The sequence below is a fragment of the Lichenostomus cassidix genome, chromosome 7 (assembly GCF_008360975.1).
Source record: "Lichenostomus cassidix isolate B80296 chromosome 7, HeHo_3.0, whole genome shotgun sequence".
NCBI classification, from domain to species: Eukaryota; Metazoa; Chordata; class Aves; order Passeriformes; family Meliphagidae; genus Lichenostomus; species Lichenostomus cassidix.
In genome coordinates this window covers 31,324,262-31,346,678 of record NC_139488.1, presented here as the reverse complement: position 1 = coordinate 31,346,678, position 22,417 = coordinate 31,324,262, and the positions used below count along the sequence as shown (strand labels likewise).

General features: G+C 39.0%; 1 protein-coding gene across 2 annotated transcripts in view; it reads right to left on the bottom strand.

Annotated features, from left to right (window-relative positions):
* Positions 1-22,417, bottom strand: part of MGAT5 (alpha-1,6-mannosylglycoprotein 6-beta-N-acetylglucosaminyltransferase) — a 114,410-nt gene that overhangs the window by 50,565 nt on the left and 41,428 nt on the right. For both annotated transcript variants that reach the window (XM_085067077.1, XM_085067078.1), the window contains 4 exons: positions 20,712-21,100; positions 16,880-17,047; positions 4,464-4,540; positions 2,894-2,983 (listed from right to left, as the gene is read on the bottom strand). In XM_085067077.1, coding sequence (XP_084923203.1) covers positions 2,894-2,983; positions 4,464-4,540; positions 16,880-17,047; positions 20,712-20,949 — 573 coding nt within the window. In that variant the 5' untranslated portion in view covers positions 20,950-21,100. The remainder of the gene's footprint in view (positions 1-2,893; positions 2,984-4,463; positions 4,541-16,879; positions 17,048-20,711; positions 21,101-22,417) is intronic.

Here is a 22,417-nt window from a genome sequence, read left to right as displayed (position 1 = left end):
CCATTCCATGAGTCTGTGACCACACAACTGCACATCCTGCACCAGGAGTGATCCACTGCCTGCAGCAAAACAGCAAGAAAGAAGTGCAAAAATTCTCACAGCTTCAGCTGCAAGTTTGTACAGGGGACAGCTTTGAATAGCACAGAAGTCTGGGCATGCTGGGCTGCTTCCTGCTCTCCCTGGGCTGCCACCCTCACCTCTCATTCTGCTCCAGCAGCCAAGACACAGAGAGAGAAGAGGAGCAGTTCCAGAGCTGCTGCAGCAGTGCCACCCAAAGCCAGGCAGAACTGCTGACTCCTGCACTGGTGCAGCCTCCTCAGGAGAGGAGATGTGGGACAGACTGCATTTTGTCAGCAGGACTTCTATTCTGCAGACACTCATGGGGGAAACATAAGAGCACAGGACTGATACCCAAAGGCTGGGGTTTATTCCAACCTTTTGTTTCTAAACCTTCACATAAACTGACAACAAGTTACTCTGTGTCTCAGGTTCTGGCCCATTTACACACCAAAATGAAATATTTTGGGCTCCTTTGTTTACAAGTTTAAAATTACCTTATAAAGAGTGCTAGATGAGGATAATGTAATATCCTGACTGAACTGCTTCAGAAGAAAAAAAGTAGATCCCAGAAGAGTACGAAAGAGCACAGACACTTGTCACACTAGGTTGCAGAGGTGAGTTTGAGAGCAAAAGCAGACATGTGCAGAATTTGATGCACATTGTTTTTCCAAACTGAGGTTGTACATAATTTGATGTATATATTGCCTTTTCAAACATGCACGTACACAACCATCTCACTCCTATAGTCTAACCTTGAAGTAAAAAAGAAAAATCTTAACAGTAATAGCCTTTCCATTACCCTAATGCATTTTAATATTTTAAATCAGCAGTTCTGACTCGAGAGTTTTGTAGACACATTTATCATTCAGCTGTGCAACCATGCTATAAACTGTCAACTCTTCATCACTGTCCACTTTGACAAATTACTCTCGGAACAGCATTTCCAAGTTATCCCTAGCAGCCAACACACCTCATAAATCCACATCATTGTAGTGTTATTAGAATTTCATTTCATGCTTGCATTCGCAAACATTTAAGCTTTCAACCTCTGCTGCTGGACATTAATCATGAAATTAATCATAGGATTAAGAATGCCAAATTTAAACTCAAGGTTAATAACATGCTCACCCAATATTAGTTTTACATTCTGTCATAAGAAAACACTCTACAAAAAAAAAAAAAAAGGTAAGGACAAGAGCCTTGCCTGAAGTTCCCAAATATGCACACAGGCTAATTGCACTTTTGTTCCTTCATGGAATGAAAAGTTGACCAAATTTGATATTGCTGCTTAAAGAAAAATTTCAAATTCCAAGACCCTTGAAAAAACAAGCATTTGGCCTCTGAAAGTCTGCTCACATTTGGCCATGAAAGATCAATTATAAAAGAGCTAAAAAGATCAACTGAGTTTTCAAAACTGATGATCAGAGAAGATTGTCATGTAAAAAACTGTGATTTATCAGAAATGTAAAATAATAAATAGCAATGAAGAATATTAGATTCTCGCATTCAGTTGAGATATATCATCATTTTAAAGATATATCTGCATTAAAACCATGAAGCACCTGCTGGTTGACAGAATACTAATGACCAAACATAACTCCGCTGATGCTAAAACAAAACCTTCTAGTAGAAACCTTAGATCAACTTCAGATGAATATGAATCCATATCTCTAGTTTCTATGATAAATAACAAGATAAATAATATAGTCATCCTGTATCTTTTCCGTCCCCAGCTTCACAGCCCATAAATAAATCAACATTTGGTGCTAGAAATGCAATGAGTCAAAACTGTGATTCAACCCAGCCTTTGTTACGTCTTCAGATAAATGTTTTGGAGATGCATTTAACTATTGCTGCTTCAAGCAGCACCCCCAAAAGTTCAATGACAATCAACTGAGTAAATCAAAAGAATCTGCTTTCATTGCAACAGAGTTATTTATTATAATATGGACTTACTGTTTTAATCTCAGATATATAATTTTAAAACCCAGCCCCAGTCTCCCAATCCCACAGAAGCCATGAAATTAATATTAGTTGCAATCCTGCAGCCACATGGCCTGACATCAATTCTACTTCTAAGATCAGTCGTCATAAGTTATCAAAATTTTACTCATAAAAAAGAAGAGGCTGAGTGGTGAAATACACCCAACTGCTTCTGGCACATGCACTGCAAACCAGTAATAGAGCTCAAAATAATTGATTGGCAAAATTAATTATTGGAAAACAAGTGTTACCCAGGAAATAGGAAAAAACCACCAGGACAAGCACCCTGCTCAGCTGTGTACAAACCAGCTTAAGTTCTGACCTAAAGCTACCAAAGGCTTCAGCCAATATATCTGAGACTTCACTCAAAAATGTGACGTTCAGGTTTTTCTGTTTTCTGTTGACAGATTCCACAATTCACAGTCTCTGAGCAGGAAGCGGCCATGCTGCTTAGGACAATGTACCATCCAGGATCACTTTCTAAATTTTCCATTCCAAGTGCCTCCCCATTAGTGCCTCAGCAGCTGCATTAAAAGCAACAGGGAAAGTGTTTAAAGGCAAAGATCCCTGACTGAGCTTCACACCCGGGTTTAACAGGATACCCAGCATGAACTCCCTGGAGAGCTGCTGCTTACTTCACTGCAGCTACAAACATTAGACTTCTCCAGGCTAAAAACCCCTGCAGAGTTTCTGAATAATAGCAGCACACTTAATAATTCCGTTTTAATAACTTTTTCCTCTCGATACAATTTTTCTGAAGAAAATGATGCTTTCTTCTGAGAAAAGTACAGTTACCAAAACTGTGAAGGAATTATGATGTTCCCCTTCTGCAGATAAAAAGATTACTGACCTCACTGAGGTAAATAAAAAAGGAGCATGTGGACCCATCTACACCATAACTTGCATAACAGGGATCCGATCGCCACATATCTTTCATCCACTGTAACAGAACAAAAGACAAAGTCTGTTAGGTTAAAGGACAATAAAATAACTCTGTTCCACACCCAACCCCAGAATAATGGAGGAAGTTGCAAAGTGACTATAAATATCACAATAATATAAATAAAACCCCAGGAAATTTATTAATAATTATCAGCATACTGCATCCCCGTTTTCAGTAATGCTGGGGAAGCAACAACACAGCAGCTGTGAGCACAGCTTATGGAAACTGGCAGCCAGGCAAGCACAGACAAACATCAAAAGAGAATAAAATCAGGATCCAGACATTTGGCTGTGGCTGGAGCTGAATGCATTGTGTGTTCCCCACCAGGATTTGCTCCCTCTAGAATTGAAACAGATCATTTCAGTTACCAAGACTGAAATCTGCCAAGAACCTGTCATGTCTGCAGAAGCGTGTCATTAATTTAGGTTTATATTTTAATATTCAAATAATTTCATACATAGTCACTATGCAGCCAGTTTGCCAAAACAGATCAAAACACTGAGCAGAGATTAAAAACGTAGAGACTTTTAATTTCACAAATACTTGGGTATTTAAGCAACCAGAAATCTTACTATTGTCCCCCACTAATCATAGAATCACAAAATGGTTTAGGTTGGAAGGGATCTTAAAGATCATCTCATTCCAACACCCCTGCCATGGGCAGGGAACACCTTCCATCACCTCAGGTGCTCAGAGCCACATCCAACCTGGCCTTGAACTTTTAGGTTCAAACTTTTAGGTTTGTGCCATTCACAATAATAAAGGACTATCCCTTACCTTTGAAACATATCTTGGGGGGAAAAACCCCTCAAAAACCTCAACTTCTGCAAGTTTGGTGGGGTTTGTTTCTTTGTTTTTCTTGGGGGTGGGTGGGGTTTTTTGTTGCCTTTTTTTTTCTTTTCCCCTTTCCAACTAAGTCTGATAGCTTGCAGTATTTAGCCTTTCCAGCTGCATTATTAGTAAAATACAGGATTTATGTATTTTGAGTTCTGGTTGCACACTTATAGGCACTGCCTACTCCTGAGCAGAAGAGGCAGAATACTTTCAAGAGAAAAGGGGAAGAGAAGAACCACACAGAGCTGTGGGAAAAAGAGAGGAAAGAATTGCCAACAAATGTTATACTGAAACTGAGAAAGGGCTGGAGTGAGGTACCCACAGAAACACAGTCTTGAGGTAGGGGAGCACCAAATTACTCATCATGGGGAAGAAAATGGGGCTTTTTCAAATAATAAGGTATTTCAGTAATTACACAGCATTTTAATATAGCAATTTTTCCTGTCTTAAGAGGATGCCACTTTATTTCTCTGCAGCAGCAGCATTAAAGGCTTGAAGTGAGAAATGCTGCAGTGACACACAGTTCTAAATAGACTATTTTTTGACTCAGTTGTCCCTGTTTTACACCACTGAGTAGTGGCCTCTTGCAACATATGTTCCATTTTTAACAGAATACACGTGAGATTAAAACCAGTTCACTTACCTTTATTTTCCCTTCACAGTGAGGAAAACCATCCATAGGAGGCAATTCACACTGTTCCTGGGCTCCATTTATGAGATCTAAAGAGAAACACAGACCATAACTGAGCTTCCTTTCACAGTTCTGACAGATAGCCTAATGAATCCTGCCTTTTATTTTCATGAATCCACAGTCCAGACTGACTGAAGGGTCCTACTGGGTAATATTTGTTAAAGCATTAAAACTCAGTGAGCTCCTTTTTGACCATACAAAAAATGGTTGCATAGGTTTCAACTCTGACTTGAAGTAAAAGTGCTGAATTACAAAATCTGATCTATGAAGACATAAAAATTAAGCTAATCCATACAGAAAATAACAAGAAAATATCTTCCTAACCAAAACATGCTTAAAACCACTAAATTGCAGCAATTTGTTTTCATTTGTCAAACATTTATAGGATGCATATTGCTCTTAAACAAAAACCTTGTTTTTCAAGCTCTGCTATCACTTTATCAAATACCCACGATCTGAAACTTGGCACCAGATATATGACCCAATTAATAAATGTTGCAATATGATCTAATTTAACAACTGAGCAGCACTACATCACATCTCACAGGAAATATTTCCTATGGTCCCCAAGATCTCTTTGCCTTCATTTCTGCCCATTTTAATATTTTTTTTATTCTAGATTATTGCAAGCCATTAAAGAGTATAATACAGAGCAAGATTTCTAGCCCACGAGCCAAGGAAAAAGCAGCAGTTTTAAAGGACATTACCCCTTCAGCTCCAAGGGACTTTCTTCTTAAAAGAACCCTCTAATGCAGGCCTTTAAGGCAAGAAAAATTATTACCATGGTGGAGAGATTCTTGCCAAAGGCAGTGGAGGATAAGGTTTTCAATTTAGGTAGTTCATCCCACAGTTATCTAAATTATACCTGCATCATTTCTGGCTTTTCCTACGGGCAAGAATCAAGATCATTAAAGTCAGCCAGCCATCAGCCTAGGAACACTTTATGCAGTGGCAGTAACAGTGCACAATTTCATCCAGAATATGCTAATTAGAGAGCCCAGGAGAAATTACAAAAAAAAGGCTGCAGTATTAGAGTAGAGTAGCGACAAAATCAGTGGGTAAAAGTTAGAATGTTACATTCTATTGTTATACACCAAACCCACGACCTGATCTATTTTCAAATTTTTTTTACACATACTTTCTTTTAAATATAAAACTTGAAATGTGAGCCAAGCACTGCGAAATGAACTTGATGGGGGAAAGAAGAATCGTGCCAGGAAGACACCACTTCTTTGTCAGCCTCTGCAGCAGGAGTGATTTGACAAACTGAGCTGTACTGCCAATGACAATAGCACTGAAGCAGAGTAGTTTGTGCAATGACTTTGTAATTTCAAATCAATAAGCACTTTCAAAATATTCTGCCTATCTTCTTATCCTTGTGGGACTCTTGCAGGCCAGACCACTGACATCTAAAGCTCTGATTTCTGCTCTGAATAAGAACACACAGAGCATGCATACAGATAGCAGCAATTTAAAGTATATTCTCAATTCAGTCAGTGCAGCTACATAACAATAGGGCATTTTGCTTTACTGCAGTTCAGGAATCAGACCTTGCACTTGAATCACACCAAAGTCAGTACCTGACATCAAACAGTAATAAAGAGGCATGGTTACTGTTATGGTAATTTTCAATAATCAGTATAATTCCATTAGAAGAAATCTATGGTCTAAATGGTTTGTGGGGTTTTCCTTTTTTTTTTTTCTTTTTTTTTTTTTTTAATAACTCAGAAGTCTGAATGCAAAATAACAACTTTACATGAGGCATGACAAATTCAAGATCTTCCTAAAACAAAAACGACCTCCAAAATCTGAGGTACATCAGAGATGCAGCTCAACCACAGGGAAAGTTCAACTTCCAGCATTATATTGCATTTAGGGTTGAAAATGCTGAATGCCTGGGTATAGCTTGCCAATAAGAATGAGCCATGAATTTTGTCATTTAAAATAAAAAATGTCTTCTATCTCAAGTTAATTATGCTATCATATGATGGCTTCCCTCTTCAGAAGGTTAGTCAAGCAAATCCCCTCTTCTTCTTAAGTCCTATTAAGTACAGGGTAATACATAAGCACAAGCTATAATTCCCTATTTTACAGCACACAGTGCCAAATCTATCACTTATACCATATTCCATTTTAATGGTGATCTCATGGCTAGTTAAAGAAAGGAAGGATGGAGAAAAACCCCAAAATACGGACAATGGCCTGATTTTTGGTAGATACAATTGTAGTCTGCATGTTTGCTTTTTGTGCAAACACATTTTCTGCATCCCAATGTGTTTTTGTAGATGGACAGAGTCTTTGCTACTGTTCCTTTTTCACAAGGATCCCTCTATTTGTGAGATCTACTTGCAAGGAAAAAAAAAAAACAACTCTTCCAAACATCCCACACTGCAGCAGCCTCACACTTCAAGAGCTCCCATCAGCCATGGCAATACCAACACAGATCCTTCCCAAGCAGATCCCATCCCTCACAGCTCTTCCTGTCCATTCCAAGCAGGAAAAAGGAAGAGACAAACATTTTTCTCAGCACAAACTACAGACTTTCTCAGGCTTCTGGTCTCCCCTGTGGCCAGCTGCATTAGGGCTTTTCCAGAGCAGTCCCACTCTTGCTCTCCCGCTGGGATGACAGACAGAGCATGGATCTGTTAGATAGAGACTGAGCATGGATCTCTCCAGGATAATTTGTACATATAGGGAATGCAGAACACTAATGCCCACCTTTATCACTTCTAACTATGTTGAAATATTCATGTCTCTGCTGGTATTACCAAGAGTATCTGACATCTTTCCCCCTTCTTGCCAGCAACAGTAAACACTCCTAGGATTCACCTTCCTCAAAAATGTTCATTTTTTTTTCCTCCACCATAGTTCACAGACACAGGAGATGCTTCACACAATCACCATCTCCCCACTCCCATCTTCCCATTCAACTTTACCATGGATCTATATCCCAAACACCTACATCAGCTTTCAGTTGCTTCATTCACAGCTACTAAACAGGTAATAGCTCAATGAAGGCAATTCCATAAAGCTTAAATATAAACTGTCTCATGAAACAATTTACATAAAAGTATTATCCAGAGCAGAAAAAAATGTAGCAATATGTGCATACAAGAGGAAATGAATGTGAAAGAACAGGAGAAGGAACAGAGAAATGCAACTCTGTCCCATCTGAGTATTCCCTAGGGAAGCAGTCTTCCCTTTGTGCCCATGAACAGGGAGCCAGCTGATGCAGTCAGACTGGAAACACATCTACATCAAGGACTGCTGTCCAAAGCAACAACTGCCTGCAGAAATGGGCAAGACACTGCTGGTTTCCACACATAAGCCTGAGAAATCATCGCAGAACTCTGAATTCACACTGAATAAACCTGACAGTTCCGGTCAACTACTCCTTGCTCTGGTGGTGCCCTTTCTTCTTGGCCACAGCCAGAGCAATTTCTAGGTTGGAAACATCCCTCCTGATTTTTGTTTTCCTTAATGATCCGACCCTGTATGAAGAACTATATTTCTGCTGCTCTTGCTGCTCACTATTAACTCAGCGTGGAGGGTGTGCTGGAGCTTGTTGGTAACACTCACAGCTGGCTCTTCTTAAACAGGAATCCAGAAGTGAAAAAATCGTGCGTTTCCCATAAGCAGCCGAGACCAAGCTCAACCAGATACCAGCAATTTCCATTTCTGAGTGGATCATAAAGACAAGGGAGATGAAGAGTGGAACCCTGGGGATGCCACTCTACACATCAGGATCTTCCAAAACATGAAAAGCAAGCATTAACACACAAGTCAAGACTTGGGAGTTTTTCATCATTTGGAGATAAACCCCCAAACCCTAATATCTTATGAGGATTCTTGTTAAGAAGTCTGGACAGATGTATTATGCTGTTAGCAAATTCATGTTGGATAATTCTTTCCTGAAGGGGAAAACTACTTTAAGCCATACATTAAAGTTACTTTTGTTGGAAAATAGTATTTGAGAAACCACAAGAATTTTTATCCTTAATTAGGATTTCTGTAATTTAAAATGCAAGTTCTGAAATCTCTTTTCCCAGCCAAAACTTAGAACTTACAGCCAAAACAAGTTAGAAACACAACCGTCAAGTTAGTACAAAGCAACAGTAGTTAATAAACACACTTTTTTCTCCTAACTTTTGTGTAAGCCATGGTATTGATTTATGTTCTACAGACACCTAAGTATTTTTGAATTCATGCATAGCTTATCTCCTTTTGACTGTTGTTATGAAAAGACATAATTATCAAACATTTATCTCATATGATGTTATGTTAAAAGTCAATGCACTGACAAACTAAAAACATGAATGTAGCATATTATAAATCTAGGAGCATGCAGTTGGTACAGATCATCCTGGAAAAAAAGAAAAATATTGATAAAACACCAACCAACTGCCGATTAAAAAAACCCAAAAAACCAAAACTCTTTAAATACTGTTTGTGAGGTCCTGGGATATTTAAAATATAACTAACAGACTCCATCCTCATGTTTAGAAAGGAGCCATATGTTCCCTTCACAAATGATCTACAGCTTTGCACCAGACATGGTTAGAGCACAGCAGGTGAACCTGAACTTGTGAACAATCCTCAGTTGTTCCAGGGCAAAGTCTGGCACGTCAGCATCAGCGAGGAGGCAGATCTGAGCTCAGCCCCCAACCTTGCACTGCAAAAGAAGCTTCTCTCTTGTTGCTTGCTATGAACAACTGCACCTGCAAAGCCCCTGTCAGCTCACAGACACAGGTCTTGGTTGTCTCCTGCATTTAAACTCCATGTCCACAGGTTTGGGTTGTGGTAGTGAAGGTTTACAACATCTAAGTGAGAATAATGTGGTTTACAGTGCAGTCTGTGGTAGGGAATTGATTTTTGTTTGCTTTTGAGCTACTCTTTAATAAAACAGTAAAAATGAGCAATAGTGAGTGCTACACGCATATTTTCTCCCTTTCCTATATTGCACATCCTTCAGATAATGTGCTTTGCAACAGGCTAAAAATTCTGCTTTAATTTTCTTCATCAGACATTTAGGAAGTCTAGAGATATTCTACTAAGACAGTACACTGAATAAGAGCTATAATTAGTCACTCAGAAGTGAGTGCTGTTTCATAGGTGCTCTGTTTGTCATAGGAGTTTTAAAATAGCAATATTGGTTAAAGCAAATGAAAAGGCTGCAATACAGCTGAAACTGCAAGCTGTGACACCAGCAGCCTACCTACTCGGCTAAGGACCAACTTGGAGTTCTTCTGAGAATGGAAATATATTAAGAATTTAACATGACACGGAAAATTATGTACTTTGGAACCTTGAGGCTTAAACTCTGATTGTCAGACTAGTGCATATTAAAGTATTTTTTTATGATATATAGCACAGATAATAGCTCAAGTCAAAAGCATTCCCATCAGCAGATCTCATAAAATACAGAACCTCTCTAGTATTATAAGGTCAGAGTAATCATACCCAAGCAAATCTATTCACCAATTTTATCTCTGTTCTCCTTCTGGTTTTGATCATTAAATATAAGTACTATTCTTACTTTAATTCATGAAATTGTTCTCTTGTTTCTATTTTAGTGTTGAAATCTGGTGTCTATGGTTAGACACAGTAGTTAAGGCTGGTTTAGTCTGTGTAAGGTCTTCTTTCCCTTCTCCCACTAATTAACACATTCTCAATTCAATTCACATTTTTCATCTCCAGCTGGTAAGATTTCTTTAAAGAGAGAATTTGCAGTGTGAGCTGAAAGCACTAACAACATATTCAATCAAACGAGCTAAAGGTTTCAAGACTTTAAATGCAGAGCACAAAATGCTTTCTACTAACATTTTAGAAACTTCAGTAGCAAAGTGTTGGTATGATTTAAAGAAAATTAACTTTTCTACCGCTAGTCCATCCTCGCACAAGCTGTGCTGCTGTGTTCCATTAGCGCTGCTGAAATCAATGCAGTGTTAGGAGAATTCAAGTAGTAGTCAAGTGCTTAATCAAAATGCAGCCCAGGGGACCACTAAGAGCCCCTTCAGCATTGCTAACAGCTTTGCACTGCAGTGGAAAATATTCACCTGTGGTCTCCTGCAGTCACCACACTGTGCTGGGATGGCTGGTTGAGGTTTGAGGGCAGACAAATCTCCCCAGCTCCACACCACCTGCCTTTGTGAGAGGGGAGGAAATCTTAAAATGTACCCATGGACAGCGTGGAAAAGAATACAAAGCTGCAACCTTGGCTATCAGAGCCAGTGCAGTCCCACAGCCTCCTACATCTGGTACACGCTGATTGCTCTGTGGGCACAGCCAGTTTGTTTTCTGAGGCTCAACACACCGTGCTAACTCAAGAAAAGCCTACTCTGGTCTTCCGAAGATAGGAGGGCAGCTTAGGAAATTAAAACAATATTCAGTATTTTAGCTTTTTTAATCTCTGCAAGTACAGGGAACTGTGGTTGCAGACTGCTAAAAGTAACGAGGCTGTGTAACAAAATTCATCAGAGCCATGGAAAAAATCCACTGATCCTGAGGTTACCTGAGTCTTTCCCCCTGCCACCTAAAAGGCCTCAGTGGGGCAGCCCCAAATCTTCAGGAATAAGGACATGGAAATACCACGACAAAGGTCCTTCTCACCATAGTAACATTGAAAAAAAAGCCTTCTTGTAGCACTGCCAAAGCTGACTTGTCAGCCTGCCTTGCTACATATTCACGAAGGATGCCAGATATCTGACAGGCATCCAAGCCATCATGTCTGAAATGACAAGTATACACTGAAGTCTGCATCTTAATGAGTGACTTTAACGATGTTAAAACTAAAGTTGTTAAAAGGGAACCGAACAGCCAACACAGCAAGTTTATGCACAAGGCAGAAGGGCTGTGGAAACTTTGAACAGATCCAGCAGAATTCTCCCTCCCTGTGCAGCTACATGCAGCAGCCTGGGCTGCTCTGAGTGAGCAGGAGTCCTCCAAGGGCCAGCTGTGTACAGGGGGAAGGCTGAGGAGGATTTAACATCATCCTTCCCTTGCTCATTTTTGTGGGATCAAAACCACACAATTAAAAGCACTCAAAGTGGCAGTTTTCAAGGCAAAAAAATGTTTTGTAAACAAGCAGGCTGGCAGAGTTTTCAGTGCAATTATACTGTCTGGGGCATTAGGTGGTCATGCTTATAGAAAATTTAGCTTTTTCACTGAAGAAGCACAGAAAGGGCGATGATCACCTTTAAACAAACCCATTTCACAACACGACACACTAACCCCACCCCCACTGCTTACCAAAAAAGCCACATGAAGAAAACAGACGACTGAGTCTCTGATCATGTTTGTGCAGGCAGATTGCCCTATCTGATGAACTGTGTTAGCACAATTCAGTCCCACAAAAATCAAGGATTTCTTTTATCATTATCTTAGAAAAGCACAACTGTTAAAAACCAAGTTGCCTAAACCAAACTGATCCTGTGCCTCTCACATGGACCCAAAGCAGCAGCTCCAACAGTGGCAGCCCTGTAGACAAGCTCTGCTTGAAAGTGCCATGGTTTTGTATTTCCTCATTTCCCTTTAATCATTTCTACAACAGCAACTTTCAATTTACTTAGAGCGTCATTTGCAGCAGTGCCTCAAAGCTTCCTGTTCTAAAGGCTGAGCAAAACTCTTATCTCCTAGACACCCAAAGTTTACATTAATACTTTCCTCTGTGTATGGGAATATATTACTTCCCACAAATGCAAAAAGGATGGCTATCAAATATCTCAGAAGCTTTTCAGATACAACTTAGATAAATAGAGGAGAGAGAGAGAAGGAAACTTGGCTTTATTGCTTTTGAAACCAATCAGCCAAAGCTTAATAACCATCTTTATTAACAATTCACTCCTTCATAAACAAAATGGAGGTTTTGAAAAAGTAGTTGAAAATTGTCAGTATCAAAACCACCAGACTGTTTGTGGAAGAAAGTAGAAAAAGCAAAATATGCTTATGATTTTACACATGGATCTAAAAAGGGGGAAGAAAAAAAGTAACACTTAAGCTCCCACTCAAGCTCCCCAAGTGTTCACAGCTTTGCTTTTCAACATATTCTATGCAGCCTCACCCTCTAGCACAAGTCCCATCCTCAGCTCCTCTAGGATTAACGATATTTATGCTACTAAGAGCTTCTGCTCTACTATCTTTTCATACAGCCAAAAAGAGAAAAAAAACCTGTTTTGCTCTTGGGCTTCCCTTAATGAAAGATTCCACAAAACTAACTTCAGAGGGAGAACTAGGTGTAGCTCCACACTAAACACACTAAAGCTAAACACAGTAAGGGTATGAATACACAGTCCAGTCACCATATACACAATTATATTGAGAGTCACTGAATCAGAGACTGGTTTGGATTGGAAGGGACCTTAAAGCTCATCTTGTTCCAATCCTCTGCCATGGCAGGGACACCTTACACCACACCAGGCTGCTCCAAGCCCCATCCAGCCTGGTTTTGAACACTTCCAGGGATGGGGAGTCCACATTCTCTACAGACAACTTGTGCCACTGCCTCACCATTCAAAGAATTTTTGTTAATATCTTGTCTAAACCTGCCCTCCTTCAGTTTAAGGCCACTTGCTCTTGTCCTATCACTCCATGCCCTTGTGAATAATCCCTCCCCAGCTCTTGTAGCCCCTTTAGGTGCTGGAAGGGGCTCCAAAGTCTCCCTAGAGCCTTCTCTTCTCCAGGCTGAACAGTCTGTCAGCCTGTCTTCACTAGGAGAGGTGTTCCAGCCCTGGGATCAAAACTCAAAATTGAATCAAAAGAAAGTTTGAGTTCACCTGCTTCAGAGACAGTTAAGTTACAGTCTTTGCTAAATCCTCAGTAATTCCTACTACTGTTATCACTTTTTTATCATGAAGGAGCCTAATCCAGATGGATTTTCTTCAGATCCTTTTATCTGCCAAAAACTCTCCACAGCACCACAGAGTGATATTTCCATGGCAGATTTCACCACTGCTGCTTCAGTTCTACACCACACGTGATAGCCAGATGTGGAACAACTTAAAAAGAAAAAAAACTTTGTTTCATAATTCAAAACAAAGATATTTTTTCCAAACTGCTGAACAGCTTGATTATTTCCAAAGTTAGTGGTTCCTTTTTCTTCTGTTGTCAGTCTCTTTCAGAGAAGTCATTGCTCATACTGCTCAGGAAGTAAATTACAATGGATTTTATTATAAACTCCAGGTTTCAACATTTCCTGGCCCAGCACTGGATGCCTCCAGACTTTGTGGCCCATCTTGCCTTACACAGTCAAGACTGCATACTGTTTTGTTGAACACTGGTTAAAAAAAACAAACAACAAAACCAAAAAACTTTGCTATTTATTTACTTCTGCACTTGTAGAGAGGCCTTGAAAGGAGAAATGCTGATTAATCATCATATCTGTTGTTCCTAGTTTGCAGATGAGTACTATTTTTTTCATGAAAGACTTACTAATACTGAAAATACACAATGAAGAAAAGTTTACAGTATATTCAGATTGACCAGTCTAACCTGCCCATCATAGTCAGTTCTGAATTGTAAGAAAAATACTATGTTTTGCTTTTTAATTTGCCATAATCAGCAGTGAGGACAAATACTTACAGCATAACCACCTTCCTGTCATTCAATGTTCTATCATTTCTATCTGCTCCAGTAGTATATAAAACAGGAACCTTTACACAAGGTCAGTGAGGACAAAATGCAGATCTCAAGATGATTTGTGACTCCACTCTTCACTACCAAGGTTTACAAGCAGTGTCAGTAGATTCCAGGGTGAACATGAAGCCTCACTTATTTCAGAAAGGCTTCTAATAGGTAAAGGGGCATGGCTGGACAAATGATAGAATCAGAGGTCTCAGTGTACTGTGAAATCTCAATCCAAAACCAATAAATGCATGACATAGCTCTACTGGAAGGAGGATCCTTGTAGAAAAGTCTGCTAGTGACATTGCATTGTTTCACTGACAAATATAAAGGCTGTAAAATGCTTAATTTACTTCAGAGTTTTAAGCAGCACCTCTGAGGCAAAAGAAAACCCAAAAAACCCCCCCAAACCAAACAAACTCAAGAAGCCTTTAAAAAAAAAATCACCAAAATTATTCAACATGATGTTAACCAGATGCTCTACAAACACTATCATTGTCTGGACAGAAAGAGCAAAATTATTAACAATAGCTAACATGAATTTGTCTGAAGTCAGCATTACAGCTGGTAAAGAGAAGGGTAATCCTAACATGCTTGCTTTGTGATCACTTCATAGTGTAACATCTGAATGTTGTAAAGAAAAATATCATCTGTATTTGTATACATATGTGTTTCAATGCCAGTAAAATGACAAACTGTTGGGTAACAAAATGCCTTCATCATAATTTTCAGATTACCTCAATTGCTCTAACACAATATAAAAGGGATGTTGAACTATTGCAGACAAAACCAACACTGGTATTGTAATCAGCATGTCCTCACCTAGCTTATTTTCTGAATAATCCCTTCTTATCAGAGAAGATATTTATATTGTCATTATGCCAAAATCATATGGCTTCCAGAGCGTGCTGTCAGGAAACTGCCATGAAGGAAGAAGTAGAAACAAGATTTTCATTTCCATTTGGCTGCCTCTGATCTGAGTAATTGCCACTGATTGCTTCAGATGGATGAAGAGCAGGCACTTAACACAGGGATTAGCTTCAAGCTCTACTCTAACCCTTGGTACTCTCCAGCCCAGAGGCACCTGAGCAGTGACATTACCCAGACATAGAACAAGACATTAATCGAACCTTAAGAAACTGTTACCTAAAGGTTTTTCCTGTGGCTGCTGTTGAATGGTTGCTTCAGACATTTTAAACTCAGTGTACCAAGAGTCAAAGGTAAAAAACCTGCTGCTCTAATAAGAGCAATCGTGTTGTTTGCCACAGAGCAAGCCTCAGGCAGCACAAAGCTATGCAAACATTGCAAACTGAAAACGCTTACCAGGCTCCTTCGGTGTTTCTCCTGAATATCAAAATTGTGAATCTAGCCCACTCAAAGAATAATAAGCAACATTCAGCTCACCCTAAGAACTGATGAAAGATGTTTCCTGTTCAGGTAAGAACAATGAACCTTCGCCTATAAATTTTAAAGCAAAAACATGAGGATGCGTGTTCTGATCACCTGCAAATCTAAGGAAATAACAGCATCAAGTCTCTTTTGTCCAGCCACAAAAAGAAAACATACAGCGATGTTTTTCATTTTATATATGGCCCAGAAACTCTACCAATGCTGTTCTCGCTCCCTTTCCATCTCAGTGGAAGTTTTTCCAACCAAGATTGTGCTGGATGCCTTGTGACAGGAAGGTGGCTCAGCCTGTCAGCAACCTGCAGGTTCTGCACCTCTTCAGGTACTTGTTCCTGATCTGCCTTCAGTGTCACCAAGGAAAATGAGGGGAGGGAAAGGTCTGTCTGACCAAGAGATAACATGATTTCAGCAGCCTGGTACAGAAAAATGCAGTTAGGACTGAGCAGCTGAGAGCAACTCTGCTGCCATACTGTCATCAGGCAATCACTTGCAAATCTGCTTTCCTAGACTTGTTGCAGTGGCATTTACCTATCAAAGGCACCATTTGCCTCTCTATTTTGAGCAATTTAAGCAAGTAACATGTTCTTAACAGAAGTATTTATTTTTTCAGGAACCCCAAGGACAGACAAGACATAGGAGCACAGTTATCAAATTATTTACCAAGTTGCCTTAACTCTTCTGCTCTGTTCTCTGTTTGGAACTGCAATGATCACTAGAGTCAGACCTTCCTATGAGTCAGGACTGACAGTGTCTGTTGTGACTTAGTGGCAGAACAAAACAGTCCATTCATTGAAGACAAAATTAATGACTTCAAATGTCATCTCAAAACATGTTTATATTTTAGCTGATGGTACCAGGTAGGTGACCTCTCTGTATCAGATCCTAAGAGCCATTAAACACTGCAGGGAAAGATATTTTTAAATCATGACCAGTAACAAATATAACAAATATTTTCTTTCAGTTAATAATAACCAATAAAGTGCATATGGTAGAATGGGAAAAGCAGATTGATACCAACCCAAATAATTAGGCTTAGAGTGAAAACCCCTCCCCAGTTTCATCATTCTAAAGTGCAACCATTTAAAGCATGAAACATCTACTATAAACAGGAAGACTATTCCCTTGAGCAGAGAAACTGATTTTCTTCATGTGCTCAAATTACCACAGAAGAAAGATCTTCCTCTGAGCTTGGGCTTCATATTGTCATTGATAAAGGCTAGACTTTGAATTTTGTTTTCTAATATATTCCAAACATCTAACACTGAAAAAGCATGTGATGGTCAAGAAAGCAAAAGTAGAGATTAAAACAGCCCATAAATAATTTCAGTAATTGCCATACACACCTGCTACATTAAGCTTTTCAGCTGCTCCTAAGCTGGGAGCAGAAGTGGTAGTATTGTTGGTCGAGTTTGCTCCTGTCCCATTAAGTACAAGATTTTCCACCTTGGACTCCAACTTCCCAATGCGCTGCAAGATATTATCCAGCAGCACAGCAAGTGTCTTCTTCAAATCTGCAAATGGAAAGTGAAACTGCTTAATAATGCAATACACTTGTCAGACAGAATCAAAAAATAGGTACAAGAATGAGACTGGAGATATGCATATATAGAGAGACACTTTCTCAGTGCAAATCTTTGCCATTAACAGCTCTAGGCATTCATGTTCCCTACTTTGTTCAACCTCAAATACAAGTTTCCCTGGATATGGAACTTGTCATTCTGTCTATTTTACAAAGTACACTGCAACTCATATAGATATCCACATTCAAGGTGAAATGTGAGCCTTTAAGGGAGCAGAAAAATGCTTGCTTTGCAATGGCTCAAGTAATAAGAAGCTGCTTAAATAATAATGAGTCTAAACCTAAATCCACATTCAAGCACTACCAGAGGAACAGTGTATTAGATACTCTGTCACCTGGGAACAAAAATCCCTTCCCCAAAAGGGACAGCTTTGAGCCAGTACAAAAACCTTCTCCTGCATCTCCTCCCCATAACTAGCTTCTGCACTGGCAAATAAAAAATAAATAATAATTAAAAAAAAAAAAAAGTGAAGTTCAACCTTTCTGTTGTGTTCACAAAACACCAAAAATCATGTATCCTTTCTTCAGGCTGTTGGTGATTGTCTCTATTTGGTCTGACACAGCACTCTCTTGGTGTGGAAAGCAATGAACAATAACAGGAATTTGCATATCAAATGACAGCATGGAAGGAGTTCTCTGATATTTTTTTCACTGGCTTTTATTTTGTTCAGATTCCTTGAAGAAACACAGACAGTTTGGCAAGCTCAAAGAACTGTGGGCAAGAAGAGAAAACTAGACCACTATCACACTAAACTATAATTATAATGGCAACAAGCCAAGGAAGAGAAAACCATTGTCCCTCATTCATTTACCCTTGTAAAGATTAAAGAATTTGGTATAAGAAATTGAAATTATTTTTCCATTTATTTACATAAAATAATTGCATGTGTATTGGTATAATACATTTGCTGTTTTACACAACTTTAGAATCAAATAACTTCCTGATTTGTAATAGGAAACTTCTCCATACATCTGAAGAGATTCCACTGTCTCTGCATCAATTGCATTTTTGCCACATTCATTGCGGGTTTTTTTTTATTTTTCCATGACTATCTCAATTCTTGTGCAAATGAGAGAATAAATAAGAAAATGCTATTACATTAGAAAGTTTATAATTCTTGCCCCCAAACAAAAGGAGAGTTATATTTATTCCATGGTGCCATAAAGAAGGCCTTTCTCATTATAACCATGTTTTCCTTTGTGCTGTAAAGATCAGAAGGTGGAATTTGAATCAGAACAAAAAGGCAGGTGGAGGCTACTTAGAGGAGGGGAGGGCAGAAGCACAGATTCACAGAATTTTTTTAAAACAACTGTTTTACTGCTACAAAGAAAAATCTAATATTCACTGTATATATCAGAACTATAACTTTTAAAAGAAAAATGTTTGATCCACCTACATGATAGGTGAATACATGGTAGAAAGAAAAAGTGAGAAAGTAAACAAGCTGTCCAACCACAATTAAAGAATGACTGAAAAGCTTTGGGGTGGGTAAAAGCAGCCAAATCAAGCAAACATTAAATTTATTCTTGAACATGGAAATCATGACTGCACTCACTTAAAGCAATCAAGGGATAATATTAGGAAAAATAAAAAGGCTAAATAAGCAAGAGCATTAAGTTTCACAGAATATGAAGAAATCTCTACCAATTATTATTAACATCAGTCATTAATGTGTTTATTTCTGAAGAGCTAACCTGATTATTTACTAGCAACAAGTCATTTGGTATGCCAAACAGAGCAAATTAACTGACTTATTAAGTAATTACCCACTTTCATAAAGTATTATTTAATATGGTGTTATTCACACACTGTAGTGCTTTTGCCTGTAATATTTTACATAATAACATTACCATTATTTTGCATCTTTCCAAACTACTTTGTTGAAATCACCTGGCCAAACTTCCAATTTAAGTCTTTAATCTTAAAAATCTTCTCAGCCATGGACTTGAAACACAAACCTTAGCTTTCCCTTCACAGAAGTGTTCCTAAGTTATTTCACTCCTTCCAAATGCAGTTTAACTTCTCCTTGGGAACTTGACCAGTGTTTGGAGGCAAGTCAGCTTATTCCTCAGCAGGATTTGGAACAGGAAATTAATGCCACAGGCAACAAGCTGCAGGGGAATTTATCTTATGGATATCCTGTATCCTCAGACCTTGCTTGGGCACATATTAATGCAGTTACCTTCAATATCTGGAGGCAGATTGTTTGGGGTTTTTGTCTATTTTCTTCAATTCACCTACCATCAAGCACCTCTGCACAGTAACAGGACACTGGTGATGGCTGTACAGAAGATAAAGTTTTGTTTTAAGCCTAATCACACAATCCTCTAGGGATCCCTACTTGCTTGGAGATCCTGAACCCAAATATTGATCTCCTACCACTCTGTTTTGCTGGTGTTGCTCTGCAAGGCTGCAATTCCAGTACAGTTCAACATGCTGCCACAAAGCAGGAGTTACAGAATAAAGGCAGGTTGTTATTTAAGCAATGAGGCAATAGAATTGGTAGCTATGTTGGGGACAATAATCTCAGGCTTACAGGCAACCAAAAGCACACAAAGATTTGCATTTCAGAGGAAAAAGGAGTGCAGAAACAAGACAGGGAGAGGATCTTCCAGCAGGATATTTTCACTGCATGCACCAAAAAGTAGAGTATTAGGAGAATACTAGAGAAAAAGGTGCAGCTATTATATCTGTTGCATGCCAGTCTACATTCTTTGTCTAAGCACACAAAAACTATCTATTCAATTTCTCCAGAGCTGAATATTAAGACAACTATAAAAGAAAACAAATCTAGATGACTAATTAGTTTCCCAGACAGCCTGAAAGTGCATAGGTATGTAGGAAAGAAAGCGAGTCTAAAAAATGCTAAACAAGTAAGGGGTACTATATGATCTTTACACACTGAAAAGGAACCACACCTAACCTGAAATTTGATTATAGTTTTATTTAATATTTCCTGTTAACATGGTTTGTTCTTTTCTGCTTGCTTTGTCTGACACATGCACAAAAGCTTAACTACCATGTACAAACTGGAAGAGAGTAAGCATTAAAACTTACTGCCAAACAAAGCACTAAAACTCACAGAGTTTTCTGCCCTGAGGCAAATTGGATATACTTAAGTTTAATTTAGGATTATGCCAGATAGATAAACTTAAACATTAAGTAAATTGACTGAACAAAGAAGTGAAATGGGAAAGAAGAAATAAATATAGCAGGTCTCCATTTTATAACTACGGCAAGTTTTTCCACAGGGAATTTCTCAGATCACTGAAACAAAAACGGGAAAGCCTCCCAAATTTCTCAGAAACACCAAAGAAGTTTTTAAAAACTGAGTTCTAACAAATAACCTTAGGCATACTAGATAGAGCTGCTAGACAGATGTAATAAAAATTAGCAGACAGCTTCATTTCCAAGTGATTGGAAATGTAAAATTTGTCCCACTTCATACTTACAAGGGAAGACTGTTTTCTCCATCTGTACAGAAAATACACAGGGTAAAGTACTGCCGATTGAGCAGCATTATAAAGTAAAATGTTTGAACAATTGAGGAAAAAGCCTTAATAAGAATATCAAATAATCCAGAGAACACACTTACCGTATGCTGTCACTGTCCCAACATAAGGCCCATCAACCACATTTTTATTTTCTTCAGCTAATGCTTTGATGTATCTTTTGCTGAGTTCCAAAATTTGCTCACGCAGGACTGAACTGCTTTCATGTTGCGTTTGCTGCTGAATAGTGAAATGCAGAAGCATCATTCCCCAAATAAAACCAAAAGTCACCAGGAAAAAGCCAAGTTTCTGAGAGGACAGCTTCCATGGAGAGAATGCCATGATTCCCAACAGCTTCACACAGTTACTACAAAGGTTCCTAAAGCATGAAGTCAAACAGCAAGTTCATGGTCCAGGTATATAAATATCACAGAGCAGGACTCAGTCTTATTCCAACTCCTTTGTCAACACATATCCATATTTCAGTTCCATCCTGTTGCAAGAGGAAAGAGAAAAAGCATAGTTAGCACACCTGAAGTTTTTACCAGCCACACCAGCTCTCTCCTCTAACTGCTACAAACCAGGAGCAGACAATGTGCTTGCTTAGTAAATGTTTAATTTGCATGTCTCCTTGTGCTGTAGTAGCCAGAGCAAAAGGAAGCTGAGAAAAGCACTGGAAGGACAACAAAGCAGGAGCGATGTGCCCGAGCAGGTGGAGAACACCTCACAGGATCTGGATCAAATTCCACTGCCTGAAGTGGTTTCTAAGCTGAATTTCAAAGTTAGGCTGCTGTTACATATTTATTTTTGTGAGTGTACGCAAAACTTTGCGATGTTGCCAATGCAGCAATTTAAGACAATTCTCAATGTAATTCAGTTCTCAGAAAACAAGTAATTTTAGCTGGCGGTGACACTGCTTGGAGTTCCTGGCAAGAGCTACAGCATATGGCTAGATAGGTGATCAGGAAATCAGACTCCCTCAGGGGTAAAGAGGAAAAAAGAAATCTACATTATTTAAGCCAATACACTCTCCTGGCTTCCACTGCAAGCAGTTGGGAGGCTGGAATAATCTGCTGCTCCTGTGTGGCCTCTGCTGTGCATAGTTACTCCTTATTCATAAAACATACTCCAACCAGTTTGCTCTTTGCAACTAAATTGAAAACACAAACTTCTTAATGCTACATGTCTTTTGTACATAAACTAATATTCTCAGAGCTTTTCATACACAAGGGGAAAAGAACTGTAATAAAGGCCTTGAAGATATAGTAGGACCAACTTTTCAAGGTAAACTCAATTATAAAACCTGGCATAAACAATCCAAAGGTGAGAAATGGTCTGTGATGGGAGTTAAAGGCAGGGTCCTTAGCTGAAAGTTCAACTACAAGAGAGGTAATTAAAAGGTAATTAAGTAACCTATCACGTTAGAACACAGATTTGGCAAAATGTTATCCTTTTAACTTCATAATGCTCCCAGACAGGATTAGAGAACATAATGTTCCCTTCCATTCTGCGCTCGCACTGATAATGCAGATGTTGCTGTGTTTTAATAGGATAATTGCTCAGATGCCTGCTAGCAGTGCTCCCCCCTGCTTGTTAAAACTCCCTGTAGATCCACTTCCAGTTGAGCCAGGAGTTCTGCAGTGGGACAGGAATACTTTGGAGCACTTATCTTCCAGCATGTCTTGAGTGTGCACAGTTCACAGCATTGATTAGGACTGATTGTAGAAGTGAAGGTGCATTACTTAAACCTAAAGCAGGCAAGGCAGACACTGTCCCAGGCAATCCCGTTGCTAAAAGAGCAATCTGCAGC